Genomic DNA, 27517 nt, shown 5'->3' on the forward strand with positions numbered 1-27517 from the left:
AGACTCCTTCTCTCTTAAAGGGCCCCCCCAGCACTAAGGAAAAGGCATAGTACTATGCGGTGGTGCTTGCAATGTGAAATGACTCTTACTATGAAGATTTCCCCCAACCAAAAAAATGGCCCTCGCTTGAAAAACAGTGAAGATCAATGGGCTACCTGGTTCCTCCAGAGCAGCCACTCATTCAGGGATGCAATGGACAGTCTTGTAGGAGGCTGGGTAATCCTGCTGGATCTCTGAATTGAGACAGCTGGAACACCCTAATTGACAGAGGTGTGGCAGAATTATCTGTTTCCCACTGGGTGGGCAATTGGAAAGAGGAAAGACCAGAGCAAGAAATTAGCAGAGTTATAACAAAAATTATCACGTATTAAGCCTTCATGGCAGTGTACAAATTTATAGGGATACCCATGCAACAGATTGTTATGAGGGCAACTATGAACTAAGTGAGGCGGGTCTCACAATAAAGGATACCCACCTCAGGAGGGTTAGCGGGGAGAGCGGGCTTAGCCTGCTTTCCCCACACACAAGCAGTCAGTCTGCTCTGGGCAGCCGAACTGGCCGCCCACATGACTGCCGGCTCCGTTACGGAACCGATGGGGGCTGGGGGGATTGGGGGCCATGTGGCCCCTGGAAGTTCCAGCATGTCCTGTGTGAGTATGCAGGGCATGCTGGAGAGACCCCTGAGCCAGGGGGCAACTTTTGAGCCTCCCGGTCAGGGGTCTACTTGTGGGTTGCTACAGCGCGGCAACACACGATTAGAAAAACCATGTTTGCGGAGCACTCCGCAAACCTGGTTTAAGGGCAGGACTACTTAAGCAGGTGACCCACTTAAGAACCACTGGGCTTGCAGCTGAGCCCAGTGGTTCTCACGATAGGAGAAAATTGGACTAGCCTCCGCTAGCCCAATTTTCTCCCATCGTGTGAATAGCCTCAGTATGTTCTGCAAGACATGTGGCAGGCCCCTCTAACAAGGAAATATGAATATGGTTTTATTCTTGTATTGATTTTGTTGTTGTAATAGTCTGGTTTAGATGCTTAGACAAATATTGTATTTAATTAGAAAGAAAGCAGATATTTTCAGCATTCCTGCCATTTTTAGCCTCAATGAAAGTAAGCTTATGAGATCACCCGGCATTCTGTGTCTGTCCTTACCTATCAATTTTGCAATGCCTAGACCAATATGAACCAAATTGGGTACAGTTGTAGGGACACATAGGGATAATTTAATGGCATAGTTTTTGACCATGTCATCCACACCAATTCAAGATGGTGTACACATGAACATTTGCAGCATAATTTAATAAACTTATGAACCACCAATTCAAAAATGTTTGAGGCACATGTGGGCTAACTTTTGAACTGCCTAATCGATTTGAACCAAAACTGCTTAAGCTATAGGGACACATAGGGACAGCTCAAAGGCATAGTCTGTAATGATGTCATCCACCCCAATTCAAGATGGTGGACACATGAGGGGCAAGTGGGCCAACTTGTGGACCACCTAACTGATTTGTACCAAATTTGGTGTGGTTGCAGTGAGTGACATAAAGGGATAACTCAACAGTGTGGGTTGTGATGACATCATCCATCCCAATTCAAGATGGCGGATGCATGAATGTTGGAGGTGCAAGTGAGAACTGGTTTGGACCAAGTTTGTTACAGCTGTAGGGACACCTCAACGGCATAGTTTGTGATTATGTCATCCACCCCAATTCAAGATGGTGGATGTGTGAATGTTTAAGGCTGAAGTGGGCTAACTTGTGAGGATGGTAATTATCAACTAAGATTATAGTGAAAGGAAAGTAGGCAGATTATTTCTTACTGGAACCACCTGTTCTTCCTCTTTTATAATACTAGAATTCTGTGTCACTTATGGAAATGGATTGGAAGTAGATGCAAAGGCAAGCAAAAGAAAGTACTTCTTCAGAAAGGGCATAATAGGGATGTGCCCGAACTGGTTTGGGCAGCTTTGGTGCAGATTGGTTCCTTTAATAACCAGGTTAGCAGGTCCTTACCTGCTTCTCCGCTGCTCCACTACTTTTCTAGGAGTGGCGCTCACTGTTCAAAAGGCCACACACAGGCTGCTGGGAGCAGCACTGCGGCAATGCTGGGCCATTTGGACAGTGAGCACCTTGCCCAGAAAATTAGTGGGGCAGTGGAGGAGCAGGTATGGACCTGCTTACCTGGTTTTTAAAGGAACCAATCCCCACCCCACCAAACTGGTTTGGATGCAGGCCCTTGAGCCAGTTCGGCGCTTCTCTAAGGAGGCACCCAACAGGTTTGGGCACATCCTTAGGACACAATTAATGCCTGGAATTCATTGCCACAGGATATAGTGGTAGACACCAGTTTAGTTAGTTTTAAAATGGGATTAGACAAATTCCTGGAGAATAGGTCTATCAATGGTCATAATAGCTAAATAAAATGGAAGCGCTATTATCGGGGCAGGATGCTTCTTAAAACCAGTTGTTGGGGGACATATAAAATAATGGGTATAGTTGTTGCCTTAATGCTCTGCTGGTGGGCTTCCTGAAAGCATCTGATTGGCCACTGCAGTAACAGGATGCACTAGATCGGGGGTGCATAACTCAAATGCATTTGTGGGCCAGAATAAGCCATGACTTAGTTTTTAGAGGCCAAGGTCAATTTTCAGCACATTAGATTGAACTTTTTTAAAAAAACAAACAAACTATTAATCAAAGTGCGAGGGCAGAGTGTTGGAATCTGGAATAAAAATGAGGGGTAGTGTTAGTAGTGGGCTCCAGCCCAGGGTGGGGGACATTTGATCTCAAGTGGCCAACTTCACTGAGCCGCTGCTGGACAGACCAAGAACTCTGTAATAGCTCCTGCTGTTGCTACAGGATATTCCTATCTGGGATCAGCAAGGAGATCCCCAAGGGCTGGATCCAGCCCCTGGGCCTTATGTTGTGCCGGCCTGCATTAGATGGAACTTGGACTGATCCAGCAGGACTCTTCTTTAGATTTATGCTTTTGCACTCTGTTCCTACATGCCCTGGTTGTTCAGTATCTGTTTTCTACATGCTTCCAGATTTATATATGCTGAGGGATCTCAGTGGCATCACAAAACAATAAAGAATGCACAGAGCTCAATATGAGTAAAGTTGACCTGTATTCCATAGTGCTTATTTTTTTTTGTCCCTAACTGTACAGGGGAAAAAATAAAGTGCTGATGCTGATGAATCTGCAAACAAATCTGATGAGTTGTAAAAGTGGCTCATAAACGGCTTTGTTTCTGTTGCTATAGCCAATATTATGATGACAAGTCTTATCATTTTATGAGACCAAAATAAAAACTAAATAAAATTACCAGCCCAAGCCTATTGCATTATCTCCATGCCTCCTGGCAGTGATTGCCTTTAAGTGCTGGCAACTGTGTTGTTTGGTGACATCTCTGTTTGGAAACAGTCTGCCTTGCTTCAGTGGGAGCTCAGAGCAGAGCTGGAATATATAAACACTAATTCATACTTGAAGCAAACGGTTGTGATGTCATAAGGAAAGGCATGTGATGAGACAGCAGAGGGAAATGAGTGAAATGTGTGGCAAATTAGGGGCCTGTTATAGCACACTGTTCCCATTCATGTCAGTGAACAGTAGAACTTCTGGTGGATGTTCTGTATCATAGTGCTGCCAATGCATACAGCGTCCTACAGAGTGGCATAACAAAAAAGAGAGAGGTCCTAGCCCTGAAGGGCTAATTTATACAATCAATAGAATCAAATGGTAAAGCTGTTTCTGTAGTGTATTATTTCAGGTTTTGCTAAACCCAAACACTCTGGCTAGTAGATGTCAGAGAGAAAGACTAGAATTCTTCCCTCTGATAGGCTAGTAATTTACGTGCAGAGGTTTTTAAAATTTCTTTTGGTGAGAGCATTCAAACATGCAACACCCCATATGCAGTTTTACGGGATTCAGTCTAGATAAAGCTTGATTCTACTGATGGTATAAAGTGGCACTCAGTTCCAACCATGGGGAAATCAAAGGGGGTGAATGGAATGATGACATCAAGGGATGGGTAACCACTGATGAATATGAGTGAGTGCAGTCACACTTATCTAGTCTTCATTTCAGATGGCTATATGAGTTAAAAGTCAAAGGCTTAATAGAAAAGGTGGGTTCTAAGGAGACTTTTGAGGGAAAAGAGAGGGAGGTGGCACCACATAGCTGTTATGAGAGGAGTTCTAGTCATAACAAAAAGGGAGGAAGAAAAGCACAGAATCATTTGAATTGAGCATTGGCTTTTTTTTTTTTAAAGGTCTGCACCCATTCAAAATTCTGTGCTAAGAAAATCTTAATTCTGCAACCTGTATATTTTATGCAAACAGTTCAAATCCACACACTGTGTCTCTTATACTTTTAGTTGTCTTTAAGATGTTTTTTGGCCACTGTTCTATTTTAAAAAACCACACACACACAGTGCAATATATAATAAAAATAACAAAACATTAGGCCTGACATATTAAATCACCACTAAAAACAGCGGTTATCACCTTAAGTGGCGCAGCAGGGAAATGCTTGACTAACAAGCAGAAGGTTGCTTGTTTGAATCCCCACTGGTACTATATCAAGCAGCAGCGATATAGGAAGATGCTGAAAGGCCTCATCTCCTACTGCATGGGAGGAGGCAATGGTAAACCCCTCCTGTATTCTACCAAAGAAATTGTGGGCACCAAGAACCAAAATCAACTCTATGGCACACTTTACCTGTAAAAACAGCAGTTAAAATAACACCCAAAGCAGCTGTTTCTAAGAAGCCTGGGAGCGACTATATAATAGGCACCAGGTGAGTCTTTATGGGGAGGAAATTCCACAAACAGGTGCCACATGTTGCATAATATATTCTGGTTTTGCTAGTCATTGGAGGAGCCAGGAGTTCTGTCAGGCCTTAAAGGCCCACCCCCAACAATTAGAAACCTTATTCTACCATTCCAGCTTTTGAGACAACAGCAGCTATTGCCCACACACTTTCACAAATAGCTCTACAGCCATATGGACTAGAAATGTGCTTTAAAAACTAATAAATCAGTTAGAAAGCAGACCTTTTCACCCAATACCTCATTTATGCTTGTTATTATTATTAATTCAATTTCTATACTGCCCTTCCAAAAATGGCTCAGGGCAGTTTATACAGAGAAATAACAAACAAATAAGATGGATCCCTGTCCCCAAAGGGCTCACAATCTAAAAAGAAACATAAGCTATACACCAGCAACAGTCACTGGAGGTCCTGTGCTGGGGTGGATAGGGCCAGTTACTCTCCCCCTGCTAAATAAAGAGAATCACCAGAGTGAAAGGTGCCTCTTTGCCCAGTTAGCAGGATTACTTTGTAAAGAAAAAGAGAGAATTACATATCTATATAATTACATATGATATGAAATAGACCACCATGAATTTCTGCCCATCCCAAGCATATAACCTGAGCTCAACAGTCTACAGCAGACTCGAACCCTCATTGAGAAGAAAGAGGCTCTAACAGCTTGGATGAGAAAATCTTATGCACAGGAATGTAGCCCAGCACATGACTAATTCAGTAAATGTCTTACATAAAACTGCTAGGTCATCTTGATTATTAACCTTCCCCCCACCATTGGTGGCCTCTAATTACACCAGTAATCAATTCAGCTGCCTAATATGATGTGAGGCTAATGCAACATGACTGTTGCATTATACATAATGTAGCTAAACTGTGCTAGAGAGTGTATTAAAGAAAATTAGCACTCACAGAACATACTTTGATGCATTTAGAGGGAGATGGAAATGCTACACATACCTAACCAAGAAAGGAAAGATGCCTAATTTGGGGAGACACTTCCCTGTAGGTAACTTGGTCTGGATGGAATGGTGTGAAAATAAACATGAAACATGTCAGTTATCTGGAAACTGGGTTGCTGTTATTTTAACTTTAGCAAGAGGCCCATCATATTGGGAATGTTTGAAATCTGCAGCATGGCCTAGCTTGTCATTCTGAGTTCAGAATTCCCAAGCATGGCAACAGCAGGGAGAGCAATAAGGATACTGGCCTACATGGTGAAAAAAATTACTCAAAGTAGTCCTATTAAAATTAAAAAGACAAGCCCAGCAGAGGAGAGGAAGAGTCCGTTTGCTTCCCATCCAGTGCTGCCTGGCGTGAGAGATCAGGTGTGTGCGTGTGTGTGCTGTTGGCTCCTTCTGCTGTTACCTGCCTGCTCCTTCTTCCTCTGTGAGGCTGAATCCCGATAAGATGGAGGTACTTATTGTGCAGGGTCAGAACTTGGGAGACGATTTTGATCTGCTGGTTCTAGATGGGGTCATACTCCCCCAGAAGGAACAGGTACACAGTCTGGGGGTGCTTCTGGATATGAACCTCTCCCTGGTGTCCCAAGTTGAGGTGGTGGCCAGAGGTGCTTTTTGTCAGCTTCGGCTGATACGCCAGCTGCGTCCATTTCTTAAGATGAACGACCTCAGAACGGTGGTACATCTGCTGGTAACCTCTAGGCTGGATTACTGCAATGTGCTCTATGTGGGGCTGCCTTTGTATGTAGTCTGGAAATTGCAGTTGGTCCAGAATGCAGCAGCCAGGTTGGTCTCTGGGTCATCTAGGAAAGACCATGTTACTCCTGTGTTGAAAGAACTACACTGGCTGCTGATACGTTTCCGGGCAAAATACAAGGTGCTGGTTATTACCTATAAAGCCCTAAACAGCCCAGGCCCTGGGTATTTAATAGGCTTGAGCCCGGAACGTTTTGGAGGCCATTTTAAAGGATTCCGAAACATTTTGGCTCTGGGGAAGTGGTTCTTGGTATTTCGGCGCCGGTGGGGGTGGTTCGTTAAGGGCAGGGGAGGGTGCACTCATCCCTCCTGCCGCATTTCCCCTGCCAGTGCTCTGTTATTTTCAAGTCCCTCAGGGCAGCAGTGTTCCTCCCTGCTGCCCTGTTGCCCTCATCAGCCAGAAGTGGCAAGAAGTAGCATTCGCGTGTGCACAGCAGACAAATGCGTACACACACAACAGGTGCATGCGCGGCCACTACTTCCGGCCACTTCCGGCCAATGGAGCGGCAGGGAGGAACACTGCCGCTTCGAGGGGCTTGAAAGCAATGGAGCGCCGGTGGGGGAAATGTGGTGGGAGAGGTGAGTGCACCCTCCCCCACCCTTAAAGAACCACCCCTACTGGCGCCAAAGCACTTTCGGGCTCATCCCTAGTATTTAAGAGAATGTCTTCTTCTCCATGAGCCCCACCGTCTGTTAAGATCATCTGGAGAGGTTCGTCTGCAAGTGTCGCCAACTAATCTGGCGGCTACTCGGGAACGGGCCTTCTCCATTGCAGCCCCTGGACTTTGGAACTTAGGAATATAGGAAGCTGCCATATACTGAGTCAGACCATTGATCTGTCTAGATCAGTATTGTCTTCACAGACTGGCAGTGGCTTCTCCAAGGTTGCAGGCAGGAATCTTGGAGAAGCCAGGGAGGGAACTTGAAACCTTCTGCTCTTCCCAGAGCAGCTCCATCCCTTAAGGGGAATATCTTACAGTGCTCACACTTCTAGTCTCCCATCCATATGCAACCAGGATGGACCCTGCTTAGCTAAGGGGACAAGTTGTGATTGCTACCACAAGACCAACTCTCTAGCTAGTCACCACCAGCTAGTCACCACCAGGAATGTGCTTCCTGTTGACATAAGAGCCTCTCCATATCTGGCAACTTTAAAAGCACTGAAGACACATTTATTCACCCAGGCTTTTAATTAGATTCATAATTCCAATTTTTAATACTAGGTTTTAAATGTTTTAAATGATTTTAATTGTAAACCACCCAGAGATGCAAGTTTTGGGTGGGTATAGAAATATTTTGAATAAATAAATAAAATAAAGTTAGGCAATGCCTCTTTTAATTTAAATGGGGCTATTTTGAGTAATTTCCCTCACCGTCAGTGGCATAGAAAGGTTGGAGTGGGCCCAGGGATGAGATTTTAAAATGGGCCCCTCACTTCCTTCCTCTCCTTCTCCTGGCCCCATGTCTTTGCTGCAGAAGAACATAAAGGGCATGTGTAATATAGTGTAGCAGATTAACAGAGGACAGGAGTCTACAGTTACAAGGTGTAAACAACAGCAGAACCAAATAATATAACAGTATCAATGAAGAACTTTAATAATTGCCCATATCCCAACTATGACATCTCACCACCACTCATATACTATGATATCTCACATCACCATTCAGAACTTAATGCAATGGCCTCTTTCGTGCTTTCAGTTCAGCAAAGTTGTCTATGATCTTTTGTACATCCACTTTCTTTGCTTGTTCATCTTCAGTTGATAGCAAAGCAAGAATTATTTCAGCAAGCACTTTGAGAATATCTGTGAAGAGGCATGAAGGGCTACCAGAGCCTCATAACATGAAGGTCATCTGGTCAAAGTTTCTTCAGTGTGGTTTCTGATCAAGATGTTAAGAGGGATACAGTATGCCATCACTTGATGCTATGTGCAAAGAAGATGTAGGTTCTTTCCATGACTCCAAAGAAGTTCCTTACTTCTGGAACATTGGACACAACATAATTCATAACTAGGTTCAAGTTGTGGGCAGCACAATGTAAATCAGTTGCCTTTGGCTGTAAAGCCTAAATTCTAGCTTGCACACCACTGTAGACATCACTCATGGTTGCAGCTCCATTGTAACCTTGGCCTTGCAATTTTAAGATGTTCAGTTTATTGCTTTGCATAGTGCCCAGAATACTCTGTGTGAAGTGAGATGCAGACTGATCTTCCACCACCAGAAAGCCCAAGAATGTTTCATGTATTTTTATTTCAACTGGCCAATCATTTTCGTTGGTCTCAACAGAAACAAAGTAGACTACCTGGCTGATCTGATCTGTCTTGCTAGCATCCCGCATTGTGTCTATAATGACAGAGAAAAAAATGTAGCTTTGTTGGCATCCTTTCTTATTCCTTCCTTGATGCTGTGTGAGAGTATATTAATCAATTCATTTTGCACATCAGGACTCAGGTACTTTACTTGTCGCTCTAGAATACTTAGCAGCTGTTGCAATACAGGGTCATATTTTGCAATTAATGTGATGATGGAGAGAAAATTTCCATGGTTTCCACTGGAGCTCACATCTTCCCTGTGACCTCTAAATGCCAGGTTAGACATAGCCAAGGTCAGTGTAACATTGATAATTCTATCAAGTACCGGCCTCCAGAAGTTTGCTTCTTTCCTAATCACAGCTTCTGCATGTGCTGACACTGTTCTTTTAACCACCAGTGATTCAGAACAGTGTTATACTCCTGATGGCCAACAGCGCCTTCATGGATTTCTATTTTCTTTCTCGGATGCTGCCAATCATTAATTCCTTTCACTTATCTTCCCTCTCTGTCATGGAGAAAAAGCCAGCATGGTTGACAGTAGGCTTGGTTTGATGTTGGCAAGTAGCACAGCCATGTCTGCAGCAGTTTCAGATCACTTTTACTAAATGCTGAATAAAAATGTTTTGAAAAACATCTGTTGGACTTGCTATGCTGTGGAAATGGACCTGGTAGCTGGCACGATCCATTTGAAATAATGAAGCACTTTTCATCTGAACTAAGGGTCATCTAAGTTCTTTCATCTGAAGAGTTCTTTGTCAGTAGGACTTTTTTTGGAGAGCAAATCCACATTAAACTTCTAGCTAACACATTCTCTGGTCTCTCCTTCATGTCCTCTCATCTGAATAAATTTTCTTTGTTCAGTAGGTATTAACTGGTATGCTGTCATATCTGCTGCATATTCACTTTGTTCATCACTTTCTTCAGGACCTGCACCATGGGAGATATTCATTGTTGCAGTTTCTGCAGTCTGAGTCACCTGAATCATGAAGTGCCCTGGCTGCTCTTTGTGAAAAACGATGTAATCTTTGGTAGCTTGGCTTCCTTCTAAAACCTTGCTTTCTTTAACTCAAGCATTTGAGCACCACACTTCTCTTTCATTTACACCTCTTGTCATTACTAGCACTTGGAGTTTCCATCTCTAGTGTAAGTGAAATAGGAAGAATCAATGTATGCGCAGAGGCCAAAGTTCAGGGCCCCCACATCCCCTGGGGGCCTCCAAATCCTTTTTAGTCTGTTCCACATTTAGCTGGAAGGACATTTCACAGAAAAATACACACACACACACACACACACACACACATTTCACAATATATAATGATACACATTGAATACTATATGTGTGACTTTTAATGCCTAGAAAACACTAAATTTCTGTATTATTTAACCCTCACTTTTAATGGAATTCCTCATTATATATGTATTTTGTTATTCAAGTAAGAAAATATATGTAGTAGACATTCAGTTTAACTTTGAAGTTTTGCTTACCATAGCTACCTCTAAAGAAGCATTTATTCTCCAGACATATTTTTCCATAAAATGTATAATAATTGGAACCAAAATTAGGTGAAAACCAAGCTTCTCTCTATGCAGTGCAATCCTAAGCTTATTTATTCAATGGCAAGGAAGGATCATTGTCTTGAATGAAACTCTTCCTAGCATATGAACTTTGGACTGCAGTCTTCATTAAATTCCTTACAACACTGAGGAAAGAGTATTTATGCTGCTGAGTTAGATAGATGCCAGTTCAAATTTAACCATAAAAGAAATAATTGTTTTTTTAAAATTTCCCAAGAGTAATTCAAACTCATCATTTCCTTTTCACCTTCAACGGGCAAATTCAGCACACTGTTGTCTTCCACACTGCTGTCTTCCATAAGTTCCACAGTTTATCTCTGCAACTCTGCAGTTTGTCTCCCCAGTTGATCTCTGCAAGATCAACCCACAGATAAATCACTATCATGGTCCTGGAATCAATACTGAGTCTTAAAAGCATTTAAGAGGGTTGGGGGCTTCCAGCATTATTATATTTCCCAACTGGGAAATGATAGTTACATGGTTGCTCCCTCCTTGGGTCACCCCCTCCCTCATGGGCTGGGTTGGCATGCCATGGGAACTTGGGCACACTGCATGTGTGTTTTTCTGCAGCATAACCTATGCAAAGTCAGAATCATGGTTGATATATATTGTTTTCATTTCTTTGCTTTGTGAAATACAAAGGAGGCAATTCATGCTTGCTACCACAAGACCAGCTCTCCTCCCCTTCTGTGGGTTCCAAAGGAAGCTTCTGTTCCAAGCTTAGGGCTGTAGCATGGCGGGATTTTTTAAAAAACAAAACCATATTTGTCAGGTAAACAATTTGTCAGGTAAACAGGAACAGCAAGCAAAGGCTGTGATTCTACACAATAGACTGATGGACTGCAGCTCCCCTGCCTAATAATTACACAAGTGTGATCATGATTCTGTGGCACTTGAAAGAAATTAGCTCAGATTTCAGTTACATGAATTTGGGCTCCCTTCACACATGCTATCTGCAGCAGTGATGAGTTGTATGTCTAAATAAACCATCACAGATTAATAAATGCAGATAAAAATTTCATATCATCCAAGGTCTACTTAAACACAAATACTCTTCAGTGGAGAGAAGTTCACAATTACAGCTGAGAGTTGCTTCAAGAGTGCGGAGTAACCAAGTAATAAAGAGTGCATGTGTGAAGATGCCCTTGGTCTTGTTTAAATCACTGCCTCTCAACTCTTATCCAAGAAACTGGAATAACCTTTCTCACTTGTAGCACAACAAATAGGATAAGATGAATAAACACTGTCTCAGCTTCTTAGTCTTACACACTTACTAACAAAACTATGTAGTGCTTAAGGTGGATTCTGGAGCAACTTCCTCCACCTCTTCAACATGGGTTGCGGCTACATAGGAAGCTGCCTTATACCGTGTCAGACCATTGGTCCCTCTAGCCCAGTATTGTCTACAGGGACTGACAGCCCAGTGCCAGGCAGGAGACTTTCCCAGCCCTATCCAGAGCTTTCCCAGATAGCAGGTTTTACAGCAGGTTTTCTGCAAGGCTTTACTGCGAGTTCAAAGTTGTCCCCCCCCAAAAGATGAAAAAGTGGATTTTTTAAAAAACCTCAGATATAAATCAGGCTACACACTAACACATGATGGAAAACCCAATTGGGTGTGAAGTGCTCCTTGATAATTTGTAGGGACTTTGGGGTAAATTTGGCCAATGTGTGAATGCACACCTCAGTTCCAGAGGAGATACAAACTAATAAATAAAAGCTAAACTAATAATAATAAACAAAAGCCAGGTGTGAAAAGCTTCCGGGAGATGGCAGGAATTGAACCTGGGACCTTAGGCATGTAAAACATATGGAGGCTCTTCACACGATTCGTGTGAAGAGCCTCTAGGGGGTTTGCGTGGAGAGCAGGCGTAGCCCGCTCTCCCTGCAGACAAGCAGACAGTCTGCTCTGGGAGATTGTCATGGAGCCAGCCAGGGCTGGGGAGTTTGGGGGCCGTGAGGCCCCTGGAAGCTTCAGCATGCCCTGTGCAAGTGCACAGGGCATGTTGGAGAGAACCCCAAGCGGGGAGGGTGCTTTTCAGCCTCCTGGTCATGGGTCTACTTGTGAGTAGCCGTGCCATGGAGCCGTGCCGTGGCAACTCATGAGCAAAAAACCCGTGTTTGCGGAGTGCTCGCTCCACAAACCCAGTTTAAGCAAGGGTTACTTTGGTGGGTCAACCGCCTGGAGGCCACCGGGCTCGACAGTCAGGCAAAATCGGGCTAGGCTCTCCTAGCCCGATTTCGCCTGATAGTTGGAATAGCCTCATGCTCTTCGATTGAGCTACAGTCTTTTCCTAAGGGAGGACTAAGGAAACATGTATACTGTCTTGAAAAATGTAGAAACTTCACAAACATTTCCACAAAATTTATAAAGTGATACGGGATTTTGCTCCCCTGACCCCCAAATCAGACGGCACCCTTTGGATCATTGGCGGCACCTCAGATAATTGTCTGGATAGTTGCCTAATTGTGGATGTTGCTTTATGAGCATGAGAAAATGAAATCTATATCTTCCCAGCTACATGAAAAATACATCCATTGTGCAACACTGAATAGGGCTAATGGTGGGGTATAGCTAATAAATATTATTAAAGTGGAGCCCATATATCTTGGTATAGAAAAAGAGAAAATTACTGGAACTTGGTAAACTACAGTTAGAGAGTTCACCCTGATGTATTAACCTCTGCCCTCTGTAATATGGGTCAACTTTTTCAAACACCATCTACCAATTGAAACAAAAATTGGAGTTGTGCCCTTTTTGACCGGCTTGTCAAAGCTTTAAGAAATTCTGCTGAACTACGCAGGCCTCGCCAGACTCCCAAGGAATCATATGTAGTACAAGGGCATCAAGGGACACAAACAGACACATTCAGAAACTGCTTCATGTGGCCCAGGTGCCCGGCTGCATCGTGAATCTCTAGTGGCCTTTAAATGTTACACTTGTGCTGTGGGAGGCCCAATTCTGTGGGTTCATTCCACTACCCATTACCACATGAGCAGGGTCTTTCTCATGGAATTGCCACTTGGGGCAGAGTATTAGACTTCATTACTGGGGTAATATGGAACTGATTCGTAGAAAATGGTTCCTTGTGTCAAAGAATGATGATATATCACATACAGTACCCTCCAGTATTCTGCAGAGGAAAATAAGGATGTTCTCCCCTCCAACACCCACTAAGAATCACTGCCTGAGGGTTTCCCCACACTATTATACATTGCTTTAGGCTCTTCTTCATCTGCTGTACTGACATGTTCTACAGAAGCCTGCCCTGCCCTGGCTCTGAAAGCAGCAGCAGGTGTGTGCTAGTAAACAGAGCATAGTCTCCCCTTATATACATAAAAATTGAGAACATTTAATAGAATGTGTACTCTCATAATAATCTAGCTGTACTTGCATATATTTGGTTGCATTAAGTATTTTCCCTGTTGCCCCTTGACTTTTTAAAGGGCTCATTTGTTGTTATTCCCCCCCCCCCCCCGCCCCGCTCCGATTTTGACAATAGTTTCAGCTCCAGCCAGTGCATTGTAATGTGGACTGGCAAAGAGCTCTTGATGTTATTGGCCTGGTGGAAGGAACAGTCCATATGGTGGTCAGTGTTTATTTTTCACATGTATATCTTATCCTTCCTTCAAGCACTCACAGGAGTGTATATGGGTTACTCCATTTTATCCTAACAACAACCCTGCGAGGCAGGTTAGCCCAGAAGTGTATTACTGGCTGTTGGGAGACAGGGGTTGCAGGGCAGGAAGAGACACATAAACTTACCCTGTTGTTGGGGAGAGCCTGATTAGCCCATCGTGCACCACATCTGCTGTCCTATTTTGTGGGGTATGGTACCTCTGATGGGAGCATGTTGGGGCCGAACTGGCCCAAACAGAGAGGGATGCCCATAAGTGGCCAGGACTGGGGCCTTGGATGATATGTGGGGAGGCTTGTGAGATCTCAGGATGAGATCTCGTTCCAGCCCAAGATCACATGAGAGTTGCAGTGAGAGCTGCTGGGGTCATGAGAGCTGCTCTCATGAGAGCTGCTGGGGTCAACACTGAGCCTGATGGTGCCCACTTCCCCTCTAAACTCCCAGTGCAGAGTTCCTTTCTCAGTTTGATTATCCATGAATACAGATAAGTAAAGCAGGGTCTCTCAACCTGTAGTACTCTGGATGTCGCTGAACTACCACTCCCACCACCCCTAGCTACAATTTATCATGGCTGGGGATGATGGGAGTTGTCATTCAGCAACATCTGGAGTACCATTGGTTTGGAACCCCTGAAGCAGAGCATGCCTGAGATTCCTCCAAATTAGCATGGTAAGGGGGGATCCACCCAGGGATAATGTGATTTTTGCAGCGCCCCCTGCCAGTTAACTCTTGAATTGCTGAGAACACATCGCTTCCCCCAGTACAAAAGTAGTGGGTGGGTTATTCTCGGAATGCAGAGCTGGCTGGCAGGTGGCACTGTGCAAATTGCACGAGACCCCTGCTTGGTATGTGGCCAGAGGATAAGGTCACACTGGGAAGGAGTATGGAAGCCTACATGAGCACGTGTGGCCTGTGGGAAAGGTGGTGTTTGGAGTTTGTGTGGAAATGCTGCATATTCCACATTTTATTGTTGTCTGGAAGAACTCGTGCTTTAAGACCGCAGTCCTAACTTAGTAATGGGGTCACTCACTTTTGCTGGCAGGCTGGCATTGTGGATTATAACAGGGAAGGCAACCGTATATTCATTTATAATTTCTGGGTCAGCTTACACCACATTAAGTGCTGTAGAGAACTACAATTTTAGTTCCATTCCCAAATGATAGTGGAAGAGCAGTGCCTCAGTTATGCTAAAGGGATTAAAGATGGAAAAGGCCCTCATTTTTGTTGTTGTGAGGCCTCCCCACCCCTTTTTTGGAAGCACAACCCCATTTGGCCATTAGAGGGCACCATAGACTTAACTATGGCCTCTGAAGGGAAAATATGAGATTGAAAATAAAAGGATGAGACAAATGACCCATAATTACGGATGAAAAAATAAGCTCTTTTAAAAAGAAGGTAGTAACATTTGTGTAGATCAGATCCAGAAAAGATTTGTTTGGAGGACTGTTGCCTTGCTGGCTGGCAGGCAACACTTCCCTTAGTGACACTTTGGCATGTAGGAAGGCAGCCTCAAACAAAACACCAGCTCAGCCCCTTGACCTTTGATCTCAGATTCCATGCTGCTCTTCACTGACACAGCAATTATGCATCTAAAATTTGCCAAATCACAAAGGCGACGCGTGTTTAAAATATGCTAAGCAAAATGCTGTTATGGGTGTTCAGTCAAGTGGCTTAGTTATTCCTTAACACACTTTAACTATCTTGTCATACTTTCAAGATGCTTAGAGAAAAGATTCTTCCTCTCTCAGTGTAGATTTATGATATACAATCACCGAGAGCCCACTGATAATTTACACGGTAGTGTGGTGTAGTGGTTAGAGTGCTGGACTGAAACTAGGAAGACCCAGATTTAAATTCCCACTCCTTTCTCACACCCTCAGCTGCAACACGACACCATTATGCTGCACAATTATCACTGCACAGTTATGCTGTGCCCAGTTAGAATCAGTACACAAAATATCTGCTGCCTTTCCTGAGTCACTTCGATTTAAGAATTTAGGTGAGCTTAGGAAGTCGTACTGGCTCTTCTCACGCTCGGCTGTCAGACATGAGCATCTGTTCACGATTTCCTGAATTCATTAAGGCAGGTTTTTATATAGGGCTGGAGTCACCACAAGTCAGCTTTCAGCCAATGAAAAGTGGTACATAAACAGCCATCACAACTTCATTATAAGTGCGATGTGCTGTGATAGCAGCCAAGCTATCACTGCACATCACAGTTATCATTCCTAACTATTGCTCTGGGAAAGCGGCTCTTTTGTGAAGAAAGAGAAATTATACAGCAAATGATAAAGATTCAGAGCTTGTCAAATGCTGAGCAATGACACCATACTACTGTAGAAGAAAACCCTGGAAGCCAGAAATGTAGCTGGTTATTATATTAAATCAATATGTGAAATTCAGCCTTCATCCCTTCTGCAGGGCAAGGCCTGTGCAATACTCCTCTCTCTCCCAGTTTTGCTTCACTTCTGCACCCTCCCTCTTCTCTTCATTCCTCTGGACCATTACATTCCCTTTCCCTTTCCACCTTTCCCATCTTCCTCCTTTCATTAGGCTATTCTGGCTGCCTTACCACTCTGTAGGATTCGAGCAGAGTCGATGTCAGCCCGAGACCCTTTGTCTGCCTCGCCTTTCCATGACATCAAGGTACCTCAGGCAGGCAGTGCCAGAGACTTCACCACAATCTCTGTCACCGCCGACACACAAAATCCTTTAGTGTATTTCTGTATAAACAAGCCCTGTGAAAAACAATCATGGAGCAGGGAGAAGAGAGACTGGACAAGAAGAGAAGTTTTTTCTCACGCCTCCTCTTTCTCCCCTGACCCCCACAAGCCACATTTCCTGGCGTATGGAGCTGGTTTTAAGGACAACACATGTGACCATTCTGGTCGGGTTGGGAATTGCCAATCTCACGTCAAGGAGTTCTGGTGGGTTTCCTCAGATTCAGCTTCATGGGGCGAGTGGGCAAGAGGACTAGGGTTGCCAATATTTCATAGCCAGAATGGGGACACAAGTTTGGTGGGGCTGGGGGGCTGGCTGGGGGTGGGTGGGAGGTGTATACAGTGGTAATCAAGAGCCTGACTATTATTGATGTATATGTAATTGAATTATATGCTATTGAATAATGCCAGCATTGTTATTATTTAGAACATATTCAAGTTATACCACTTTTCAAACCAAAAACTTCTCAAAATAAGAAGCTACTCACCCCGCCACCAAAATGAGGGACAAATGCTGTCCCTATAGGAACCAACATTTCATCCCTGAGATGAGAGATGTCCTGCATAATGAGGGACAGTTGGCAACCAGCCAGCGTGGTGTAGTGGTTAGAGTGCTGGACTAGGACCGGGGAAACCCGAGTTCAAATCCCCACTCAGCCATGATACTAGCTGGGTGACTCTGGGCCAGTCACTTCTCTCTCAGCCTAACCTACTTCACAGGGTTGTTGTGAAAGAGAAACTCAAGTATGTAGTACACCGCTCTGGGCTCCTTGGAAGAAGAGCGGGATATAAATGTAAAAATAAAATAAATAAATAAAATAAAAATAAACCCTAAAGAGGACCCAATAAGATCTTGTTGGCTAAGGTTAATCAAAATGTGCTCATTTACCCTTAGCCAACACAGTTCCCCTTCTTGGTTCTTTATGCTTTGAGCAGGATGCTTAAAGGATTCTATGGTATTTGAAGGCCACACACTTTGGAACACAGGAATATAGAAAGCTGCCTTATTCTGAGTCCGACCATTGGTCCATCTAGCTTGGTGTGGTCTACACTGACTGGCAGTGGCTCTCTGGGTTTCAGGCAGGACTCTTTCCCAGCCATACCTGGAGATGCCAGGAACTGAACCTAGGACCTTTTGGATGCAAAAAGGATGCTCTGCCACTGAGCAACAGCCCCATCCTTCCCCTTTGGGCCCCAGGCTGAAAGGACATAAGCAACATGCTTCTTGTTTCCATTCAGCCAGTCCTGTAACTATTGTAATTTGGATTGTGTACACTACCTAGAGATGTGTATATTGTGTGGTATATAAATGTGATGGATAGACAGATAAATAATTAAATTAAATTAAATGTTCACTGACACCTTGAGGGCAGTATGTGCATACAGCCTCAGTTCCCATGGGTTTTGGGGAGAGATGCTTTGTTTTGTTTTTTAAAAAAACACAACATTCCTATCTTGTGGCCCTCCCTCTCATGGCCAGTATTTTGCCTGTTTGTCCTTCCAGTGGCTGCCATGATGCACAGTCGAATGAAGCTGTAAGTCTCCATGTGGGGATGTGTGCTGGTCTGCAATTGTAATAAACTTTGACTGACTGTGTGGGGATGCAGCAAAGCTGCAAAGTAAGCCCCGACACCGATCTTGGTCTCTGTGACAATTGCCACATGACTTAGCTGATGATGTAAACTGGCCCTTGGATGATATCGGGGTTCCCAATCTGTGGTACTCCAGATGTTGCTGAGCTAAGGATGTGCACAAAACCACCTGGCCTGGTTCGGTTTGAACCGAATCCAAACTGCACCGGGCCAGTTCGGGTTTTGCCCTCTTTGACTCTCCCCCAGTTTGGTTTTGGGGGGGTTCTTCCAACATTTTTGAAATTTTTTAACTAACCTCCTCTGGGGGGCTTCTCAAAGGTGGTGGTGGGGGTCCACGGAGGTTCCTCTTCCCCCCACCTGCCTTCCTTTTTGTATAAATTGCCCGGTTTGGGCGTCTTCAGCCCTTTCTGGGCCTATTCCCTGATACGGTGGCCATTTTGGAGGCTGCCATGCCTGCGCAGTGGGAGCCTGCATGGTCTGGGTCATAACCTATGTGATTAGGGATGTGAGCACGCTGTGAGCACTCTCAACCTGCTCCCTCCCAAGGCTCTGGGATGCTGGTGTGTGTGTGTGTGTGTGTGTGTGTGTGAGAGAGAGAGAGAGAGAGAGAGAGAGAGAGAGAGAGAGAGAGAGATTGAGATTTGTCCAGCGGCTGCCCCCCTCCCCCCGATAATTTAAATAAAGCAGAACTGGTTGGAAACTATTGCCTGAACTAGCCTTTTGACCAGCAGAGTGCTTTGGAAGCAATTTGCCCTTTTCTGTTACCTTGAATCATGATCAGTAAACACACAGTTCATAAAACAAACAAGTTCCTTGGTTTGCAGCATCCCCACTGACATCAGAAATAATATGAAAGAGGAGGAGGTATCTATCATGTCCCTATCATGGGAGATAGATCTATTTGTGGTTGTTAGCCATTATAATTCAGTGGAATCTTGAAGCCCCAGGGCAATATACTGCTGAATACCAGGTTGTTGGGAGAACATGGAAGGCCAGTCATCTTTGTGTTGTGGTTATCTATATATATATTTCTCCTGGGTGTGCCCAGGAGAAATGCGTCCTGGCAGCCCAGCTGATTGGCTGGGCTGCTGGGGCGCCTGATTGGTCCTGGCGCACCCAGGACAATGGCGGCGGCGGCCATGGCCGCGGAGCCAGGCGGGCCCGGCCGCGGAGGCGAGGCGGCGGGCCTGGCAGGGCCCGGCCGCGGAGGCGCGGAGGCGAGGCGGCGGGCCTGGCCGCGGAGGCGAGGCGGCGGGCCTGGCCAGGCCTGGCCGCGGCGGCATTCTTGGGCCCGGCTGCGGCGGCGGCAGGGGCACCCTCGGGCCCGGCGGCGGCGGCGGGGGCACCCTCGGGCCCGGCGGCAGCGGCGGGGGTACCCTTGGGCCCGGCGGCGGGGGCACCCTCGGGCCCGGAGGCGGCACTCTCGGGCCTGGCCGTGGAGGTAAGGCGGCGGGCCCGGCCGCAGCGCAGGCGGTGGTGGGCCCGGCCGCACTAGAGGCACAGATGCTCTGTGCCCGGACCCACTAGTAGCAGATATTTTGGCTAATTTACAGGCTAGAACAGCTATGCTTTGCAACTGTAGTTTTCACTTTGTTGACAATGAAGGCCAGGGATTTATTTTTTTACATGGAAGTTAGATGAAGAGGTCAAGCTGGAATGTTCTTGCTTGCTGATCTAGAGCTAGCTACTTAGAGGCATTGGAATTATTCCATGCTAAAGGTTAAGCTCTGGTTATGGTAGGGATGGCACTGAATTTCAGAATGAGAGGAGGGGAAGAAATTAGCTCAAACAGTGTGGATATAATTACAAGGTGAGTCAAGCCCCCTTCTGAAATTTGGTTTGACTCATAATTAGCTAATCTTGGCATTGCCAGTCCTGAGCCCTCCCTGCCCTTTCCCTTCATTCTTCTGCCTTGGAAAAAGCCCAAGCTTTCTGAACTTCGATGAGGGGAGTTTTGCCCATTTTAAATCCAGGTGCCACTCCAAAATTGCTTTCAAATGGAATTTAGATGACGATGTCAAACTGGAAAGCTTTTGCTTAGTAAGAATGCTGAAACTACTTAGAGGTCTTAGAACTGCTCCAGATTAAAGGTTAATATGTGGTTCATGTGCCACCCCACCTGAGATGTGCATAGAGGGACCAGATAAACTTCATGAGGTTATGATCAGACTAACTTATGATCCTATGAGTTACCAGGTGTCTTGAGACATCTTCCCAAAAGTATCCAGAAACAGGGTAGTGGGCTAAATGAACATTTTGGTTTGATCCAGAAGAGCTCTTATGTTCAAAGAATCTTTTTCTTAAGAAGTAGGAATGTGCAAAGAATGGCATTTGTGTTCCATTCCAGGCTTGAAACAGAACACAAATACTTGGAACATTCCATTGGAACAACTGGTCGAGCCAGTTGTTCTGATGGAACAAGCATGGAACATTTCAAGTGTTCCAAGTGCCATTTTGGAGGCCTGTTTTCCCCTTTATGACTGGTTTTGGCACTGGCTTCCAGTTGGCTTGCAATCTCCTTGCTTCTTGTTTGACTTGTTATCATACAAATCAAGTTGATGTGTATGATAATAAGCCAACCAAGAAGAAAGGAGATTGCAAGCACACTGGAAGCCAGTGCCAAAACCAGTCATCAAGGGAAAAACAGGCTTTTAAAATGGCAGTCGGAACACTTGAAATATTCCAACTTGGAATGGGATCGTTCTGTTCAGAGCTTGAAACAGGCTCTTCATTTGAGGGGTGTTCTGTTTCGAGCTCAAAACATTCTATATCCCTATTAAGAAGCAAAACAGGAAGAACATACTAGGTAAAGTTATTTTTTCGCATATTGAACAGTAGCCTAAGCATCTGGTGAGACTATTATGCTTCAGTGGCTTTTAGTGGTCTGAGTTCAACTGGTAGAGGGCTGGTTGTTATACTTTTAGCTATTTTAAATTGGATTTTAACAGAATTGTAACAGGGTGCATTATATGTGCTTTTAAATCTATTTTTACATATCCTGAACTTTTTGGGATTGGATGCACCTATTATATGTACAACACTGCCCCCAATTTTTATAGTTACATATAAATTATCTTAATAGGAACCCTGAAGAGCTAACAATAGTATTTCATGGAGAGCAGGGAAATGCCAGTAAACAGCAAAAGGTCACAATCTGCTTAAAAAGCAATCTCATCTCTTCTCTCCCACCATAGAATGGAAAATGCATTGATGGCAGGAGGGTTAACACAGTCTGCTTGAACTGCCGAGGACAGACTTTTTCCGAATTAATATTAATTAGCTGCCTTGGGAGGTTCCTCGCAGCAGCTTTGAGCTTTTTCATTTCTCTTTACAAGTTTGAAATCCCTTTTAATTAGTTAATGGTGAAACGCCATGTCTGTTGGCAGTAACTAAACATGACCCCTGATAGAGTTGGGCAGTGGGATGGGTGAGGGTAAGCAGAGCAAGAGCTAATGTGTAAACATATTTTGCCTCTTATCAGAGGAGATCAGTTCCCAAAGGGCACTGGAGTGACACAGATATCACTGGTGTAGTTTGTTACTTTTTAACCATGACATCACAGATTTAAAAATAAACCTTGAAATGTATAACACTACGTTGGGACTACGTCAGTGGGAACACACTGCCCTGAGAGCGAGAACCCAGAAAGCAAGAACAGAGTGCCATAATCAGATCTGGGTTGTGTTTTTAAAAAAATACTGAGGTGCCCCCAGTTATCTAAGTGGCAGCTGTCAAGAATTACTCCCCACTTTGAGGGGCCAATTCGCCATTAATATCACTCAAGCAGCACGTCCTTGTTTCTACGCCTTCCTCCTGCTGATCTCCTGTTCCCTCTTTTCTACTGAACACCTGTTGATAGGTGACACAAGCTATTATTTTTGTGGTCATTAAGGGAATGCGATCAGAGCATGAAAGAGAACCCAATCTCTCCTGAGAAGGAACAGCTCTTTTGCTTCAGGTTGTTTTGAGGAGTGCTGAAGGTGTTATTATGCTGGCTTGAGTAATACTTTTGTAGGGTTTTTTTTGTTTTTTTGTTTTTTGTTTTGCAACTGTGTGTTCGTGTGCCTGTGCGGGGCTTTATTTCCAAGTTTGCCATGCTGCAGCAAATTCTGCGGGATATGTACATTGATCCGGAGCTACTGACTGAACTGAATGAAGAACAGAGGCACATCCTTTTCTACAAGATGAGGGAAGAGCAGGTCAGGCGGTGGAGGGAGAGGGAGGAAGCCCAAGAAGAAGAGGCTGCACTGAAGAAGACAGCGAGACTGAGGCAGAGTAAGAGTTGGCCACTGTTCCTGTCAGCAACAGTCATTTCTATATCAATTAATGTAAAAAAAAAAATCTATATCTTCTTTATGTTGTTTTCCTTTGTAGCTGGCCTATGAAGTAAATCCCAGTGAAAATGGAATGTAAGACTTGTCCAAGGCAGCCTAGTGAATGTATGTATGGATTGGACTTGAGTCAAGGCTGCCCAAATTAAGGTCTGGCATTTCAGCCAGGAAATCACAAGTTCCAGTCTAAAGAAGGTTAGTTGCACTTCAGGCCCATTGACATTAATGGAACTGGACAGAAATGGTGACTAATTTCTCCCAGTGACTTCAGTGGGCAAGCACAACTAACTCTCTCTTTAAGCAAAGGGATTTATGCCTTTGATATGCACACCTATTTCATAGGCCTGTTTTCTGGTTTATAACGCTAGACACTCCGTGCATAAAAGTGGTGGGCCAAAAACATAGGTGAAGCTGAGAAGCAGCTACCTTTGTTCTAAATCACTGGTGTGGGGTGGAGGGTAAATCTGTAAGTGGACCATGGATGCCTTCTCATCCAGGACATGATCATACAGCAATGCATGGAGATAGAGTGCTTAAGTGGCAAGAAACATAGGGAAGACTGTAAGATGACCAAAGGCTACAGTAAGCCAGGGACAGAAGCATGAACATTTAAAAGAGGTAGTGTCTAAGATTTAATATTATACACAGAGAGAAAATGTGCAGGGAAATGCAGACACAACCCATAGATCTCAGCAAGAGTGTCTAAAATTCACACAGAGACTAGAAGCCCATATCCTATTTCATTCCTTTGTCTATTCCCCACTTTTAAAAAATATAGCATGAAGGGTCACTCCTGAGAAGAACTACAGCTGAATTCTTGCATTTCTATAATCCCTCCCTTGCCCCTAGAAAGGCTCATTCAGTTTTGATTGATTTGTAGCTTGTTGGGGTGGAGGATAAAGAACTAAGAATGCCACTCTGCTCCACACACCAAAACAACATTAGAGGATGGAGATTTCTTTGTGCTGAAGATGAACATAATGCATGGTAACACTGAAAAATGTAACTGCAACATTTTTATATAGTAATTTGTCACCCTTTTGACAGCTGCATTTCCATATATAAATTATACATTAAACCTATTCTGCTTTTTAGTGCTCGGAATTGTTTTCCGGGTAATTAATTTTCTGGTTTACAAAGAATGATGAAAAAGGAGAGAAAACTATCACAGCAAACCATAGACTATCTGCCTTTCTATCTAACACAAGCACCTATGTTTATTGATTTATGATAGTCTGCCCCTACTGCAATGCCCCTGGCTTTAACTGTAAGGTTTTTTTTAAAAAAATAAATAAATAAAGAGGTGGCTGGTAAAAACAAAACAAAATACCTCCATTCTGCATATACCAGGGGGAGTATATTTTCACCTCTCAAATGGAGACAAAATCTGTCTGATCAACTCTGAATTGAATTGGTGCAATGGGAGGCCTAACCTTTATTGGCAAAGTAATGGTGCTGCTATGCCAGCACTATGGGCAGGCCACACAGTATTCAGATGTGACTTTGAATTGGCATCACAGGTTGCATTGTAGGAAGAAAGGAGTTAACCACAGCTCTGTACCTCTACCTCCAGGTTCAAGACAGGAGGCTTCTGAATACCAGTTATAGGGGAGCAACAGCAAGAGAGGGGGCATGCATTCATTTCCTGCTTGTGGGCTTCCCAGAGGCATCTGGTGGGCTACTGTGTAGAACGGGATGCTGACTTGATAGGCCTTGGGCCTGATCCAGCAGGGTTCTTCTTACGTTCTTAGGAAAGCCCATGTCAGTAATCTTAAAGATCCTGCTGACTATCAAGAGTTTTAGGAATGGCAAGGGCTGGTCCACATGCACATTTCCAACACTGAGTGATTGGTTTAGTGTGTGACTGAGTCACAAATCGGCATCACGGACAACAGAACATTCATTTCACTTCCCAATTGGGTACCCTTGTAGATTTTCAGGGTTACTGCAAGCAGGCTGAGGCAGGGAGAGGCAATACTCTGATAGGACAAATCCTGAATGGTTGGTTTCTCACACAAACATATAAAGCCTTCTACACCAGGTGAAGAAGTAACATATAACCTCCTTGTCATTATGGTGCCCAGATTTTCCTACTTACCCACCTTTCCAGATTTCCTCACTTTCCTTTCCTATCATGTTCAGCCTGCCTGGAAATTCCTGCAATGCTTGCTGACAATTATCCCCTTTGCTGCTTCCTTGTCTCTCTAGCCTGCTCTATGTCTCTGTGCCAGAGATGTAGCTATAATTGAACTGGAGCCGGGAAGGGGCAAATGTTCCTGAGCCCCTGAAGAAGAGAGGGCCTGCCAGCTGTGTGACAGCTTGCACTTTGCTCTCCTCCTCCCGCCTCCCTAAAGAATAAGCCAGGGAGGTCTGCTGGGGCAGGGACCCAACTTCACCTGATCTTTGACACGGACAGCTGAACACAGATTTTTACTTTCACAAATGATGTTAGCATCATATTCTGGTCTATTTAGGCCACAGGCCCACTGCTAACCCCTTGGTGGCAGAGTTGCTATATTCCAGTCGCTCAATGCTGGGCAGCCCAATTTGCATATTATGCAAATTTTGCTAATTGGAAAGTCAATGTGATGTGCTGGTTAGAATGCTGCACTAGCAACATCTGGGTTCAGATCCCCATACATTGCAGCTACAACTACCTTCAGCCAGTTGTCTACTCTTAGCCAAACTTAACTCAGAGGGCTCTTGTGGGGATAAAATGGAAGTGGAAAGAAAAGAATCATGAACACTGCTGTGAGCTCTTTGGAGGAAGGGTGGGATATACATGAAAAAACCTACAATGGTTATGGAAATGACATAGTGGGTTGCAGAAGTTCAGCACTCCTGCTTCTTTTTGACTTCAGATTGCCTCTTCTCTTGCTGCTTTGTAGCAAGGAAATGAACCATTGGGCTATTCTGACACACTATTGTATACCAGAGTGCTGTACAGCTGAATCCTCAAATGCTAAATAAAAAGGAAGCCCGTAATATGCTGGGAGAAGTCTTTAGTTTTGCAAATGAACCTTCAGCTCACTTGCATACTCTGCAGTCTCCTTTGTAATCTCTCCTCCCTCTTCTTATGCAAGGAAATTACTTGCTGTATGCAGTTTGGAGCTTTCTCTCTTTTTGTCACCTATAATACTTGAAGGTGCCCCCCCCCCAGATCTCTGACAAACTCTTTGACATTTCCTGGATGAAAGTAGGGACATGCTTGTAATATACTGCTGAGACCCACTCTGAGCTGTATTAGTTTACTCTGCAATAGTCTGCCCTCCATTAATCTAAACACCAAGTGGATGGTTATTCTTTAGTTAAAGAAATGCTGCCCAAACCCTCATAACTAGCATGCAAACAATACATTAGCAACAGTTCAAAAAATACTTCAGAGACTGCAGTGTGTGAAATAGCAGGCTTGTGCAATGCAATATGTGATGCTTTAGTGTTCATTATGAGTATGCATGGAACAGGCGTGCCTGATTTGGTTTGAGTCCAAACTGGACTTGAATGGAACCAGGCATGTCCAGCACCTACCCTGAACAGACCCGCCCCCCCAATTCAGCTTGAATTTGAGCTGGTCCGGGTGCCCCCTTCCCCTCACCGGCCTCTCTCCATTCTCCATTTGGTCTGGTTTGGGCTGTCTTTGGCCCATTCTGGGCTTTTTTTTGCACTGGTGGTGGCCATTTTGGAGGCTACTGTGCATGCACACTGGCCATTTGTGTGGTCTTGGTCATGACCCAGCCATTAAGGTGGGCAGTGCATATGCACAATGGCCTCCAAAATGGCCACTGCCAGCACAAAAAGGCTCAGATTGGGCAGAAGACAGCCCAAAAGAGCCGGAACTGGACCGAATTGGGCAAGGTAAGTGGTGGGAGGGGGAACCATCAAAGACTCCCCTGCAGCTGCGGCAGCACCCCCCCAGAGGCAGTGAGTTTCTTTAAAACATTTTTTTCATTAGAATCCCCAGACTGGCCAGGGATTTGTGTTCGGCATGAGGGTGAGCCGAACCGGGCCTAGTTCGGCTCAAGTGTGAGCCAGGGGTGCGCCCTTGAACCAGTCAGGTGCAATGGTGGACTGGCTTGAACTCAAGCCAGTTCGCACATCCCTAGTGTCCATATGCATGTGTTTACCTCTGTGCGCACTGGAGACAAGATGTAACAGCCCCTACTCAGCCGTTTAACTCACAGGGAGCTGGGGTTGGGAGCTGAGAATGGCAAGAACTAGCAACTCACATCGGCAATGTTTTCATAGTGTATTTTTCAAAGCCAAACATAGGGATAGTGGTAAATAGTGAAATAGTGAAAGCTGGAAATGTGTGCTCTGATATTAGGGGGGCGGGATTAAATTTTATGAAAACCTTTGCAACCCCTGAGCTTGACTTCCTTGTAAAACCAGCTCCATCCAACACTCCACAATAGCAGCCATGGGCCAGGAAAGGTTTGCTGGAAAAAAGGAATGTAATGTTCCAGGCTGGGAGGCTGCCCCTTTATGACACACCTCTGTCAAAAAAGGTGGGCAGAGCCTGGAAGAGGAAGTCTCAGGGCACTGAAGGCCTCAGCTGAGCTCTGGATCCTTTCAGAATAAGATGCTTATTTGGAGCTCTGGTCTTGCCATACTTTCCTAATGTCCCATTCCTCTTCATGGGTTCCTGTTTGAAGGCATGACAGGAAATACACAGATAATATGCAATAACACAATAAGAATGAACAGAGGCCACATTTGCACATAACATGGAACGGAGGGTCCAACTGACCTGTGGTTCTGCCACTCCCCAATGGTTACCTGTCCATGTTTGGATGTAACCGCCAGGAC

General features: G+C 44.6%; 2 protein-coding genes across 15 annotated transcripts in view; one reads left to right on the top strand and one right to left on the bottom strand.

Moving 5' to 3' along the window:
- Positions 1-27517, bottom strand: part of LOC128350875 (rap1 GTPase-GDP dissociation stimulator 1-like) — a 158275-nt gene that overhangs the window by 94731 nt on the left and 36027 nt on the right. For 7 of the 11 annotated variants that reach the window (XM_053309711.1, XM_053309710.1, XM_053309715.1 and 4 more), the window contains exon 1: positions 156-196. The exons of 1 other annotated variant lie outside the window; for it this stretch is intronic. In XM_053309711.1, coding sequence (XP_053165686.1) covers positions 156-181 — 26 coding nt within the window. In that variant the 5' untranslated portion in view covers positions 182-196. Of the gene's footprint in view, positions 1-155; positions 197-10680; positions 10785-14196; positions 14220-27517 lie in introns of those variants that run through there. 3 more of the 11 variants (XM_053309705.1, XM_053309700.1, XM_053309703.1) reach the window with 3 other exon arrangements.
- Positions 1-27517, top strand: part of SH2D4B (SH2 domain containing 4B) — a 312315-nt gene that overhangs the window by 79316 nt on the left and 205482 nt on the right. For 2 of the 4 annotated variants that reach the window (XM_053309717.1, XM_053309722.1), the window contains exon 1: positions 22006-22655. The exons of 1 other annotated variant lie outside the window; for it this stretch is intronic. In XM_053309717.1, coding sequence (XP_053165692.1) covers positions 22475-22655 — 181 coding nt within the window. In that variant the 5' untranslated portion in view covers positions 22006-22474. Of the gene's footprint in view, positions 1-19716; positions 19822-22005; positions 22656-27517 lie in introns of those variants that run through there. One more of the 4 variants, XM_053309718.1, reaches the window with a different exon arrangement.

This window comes from Hemicordylus capensis, chromosome 3, assembly GCF_027244095.1.
Source record: "Hemicordylus capensis ecotype Gifberg chromosome 3, rHemCap1.1.pri, whole genome shotgun sequence".
Taxonomy (NCBI): domain Eukaryota; kingdom Metazoa; phylum Chordata; class Lepidosauria; order Squamata; family Cordylidae; genus Hemicordylus; species Hemicordylus capensis.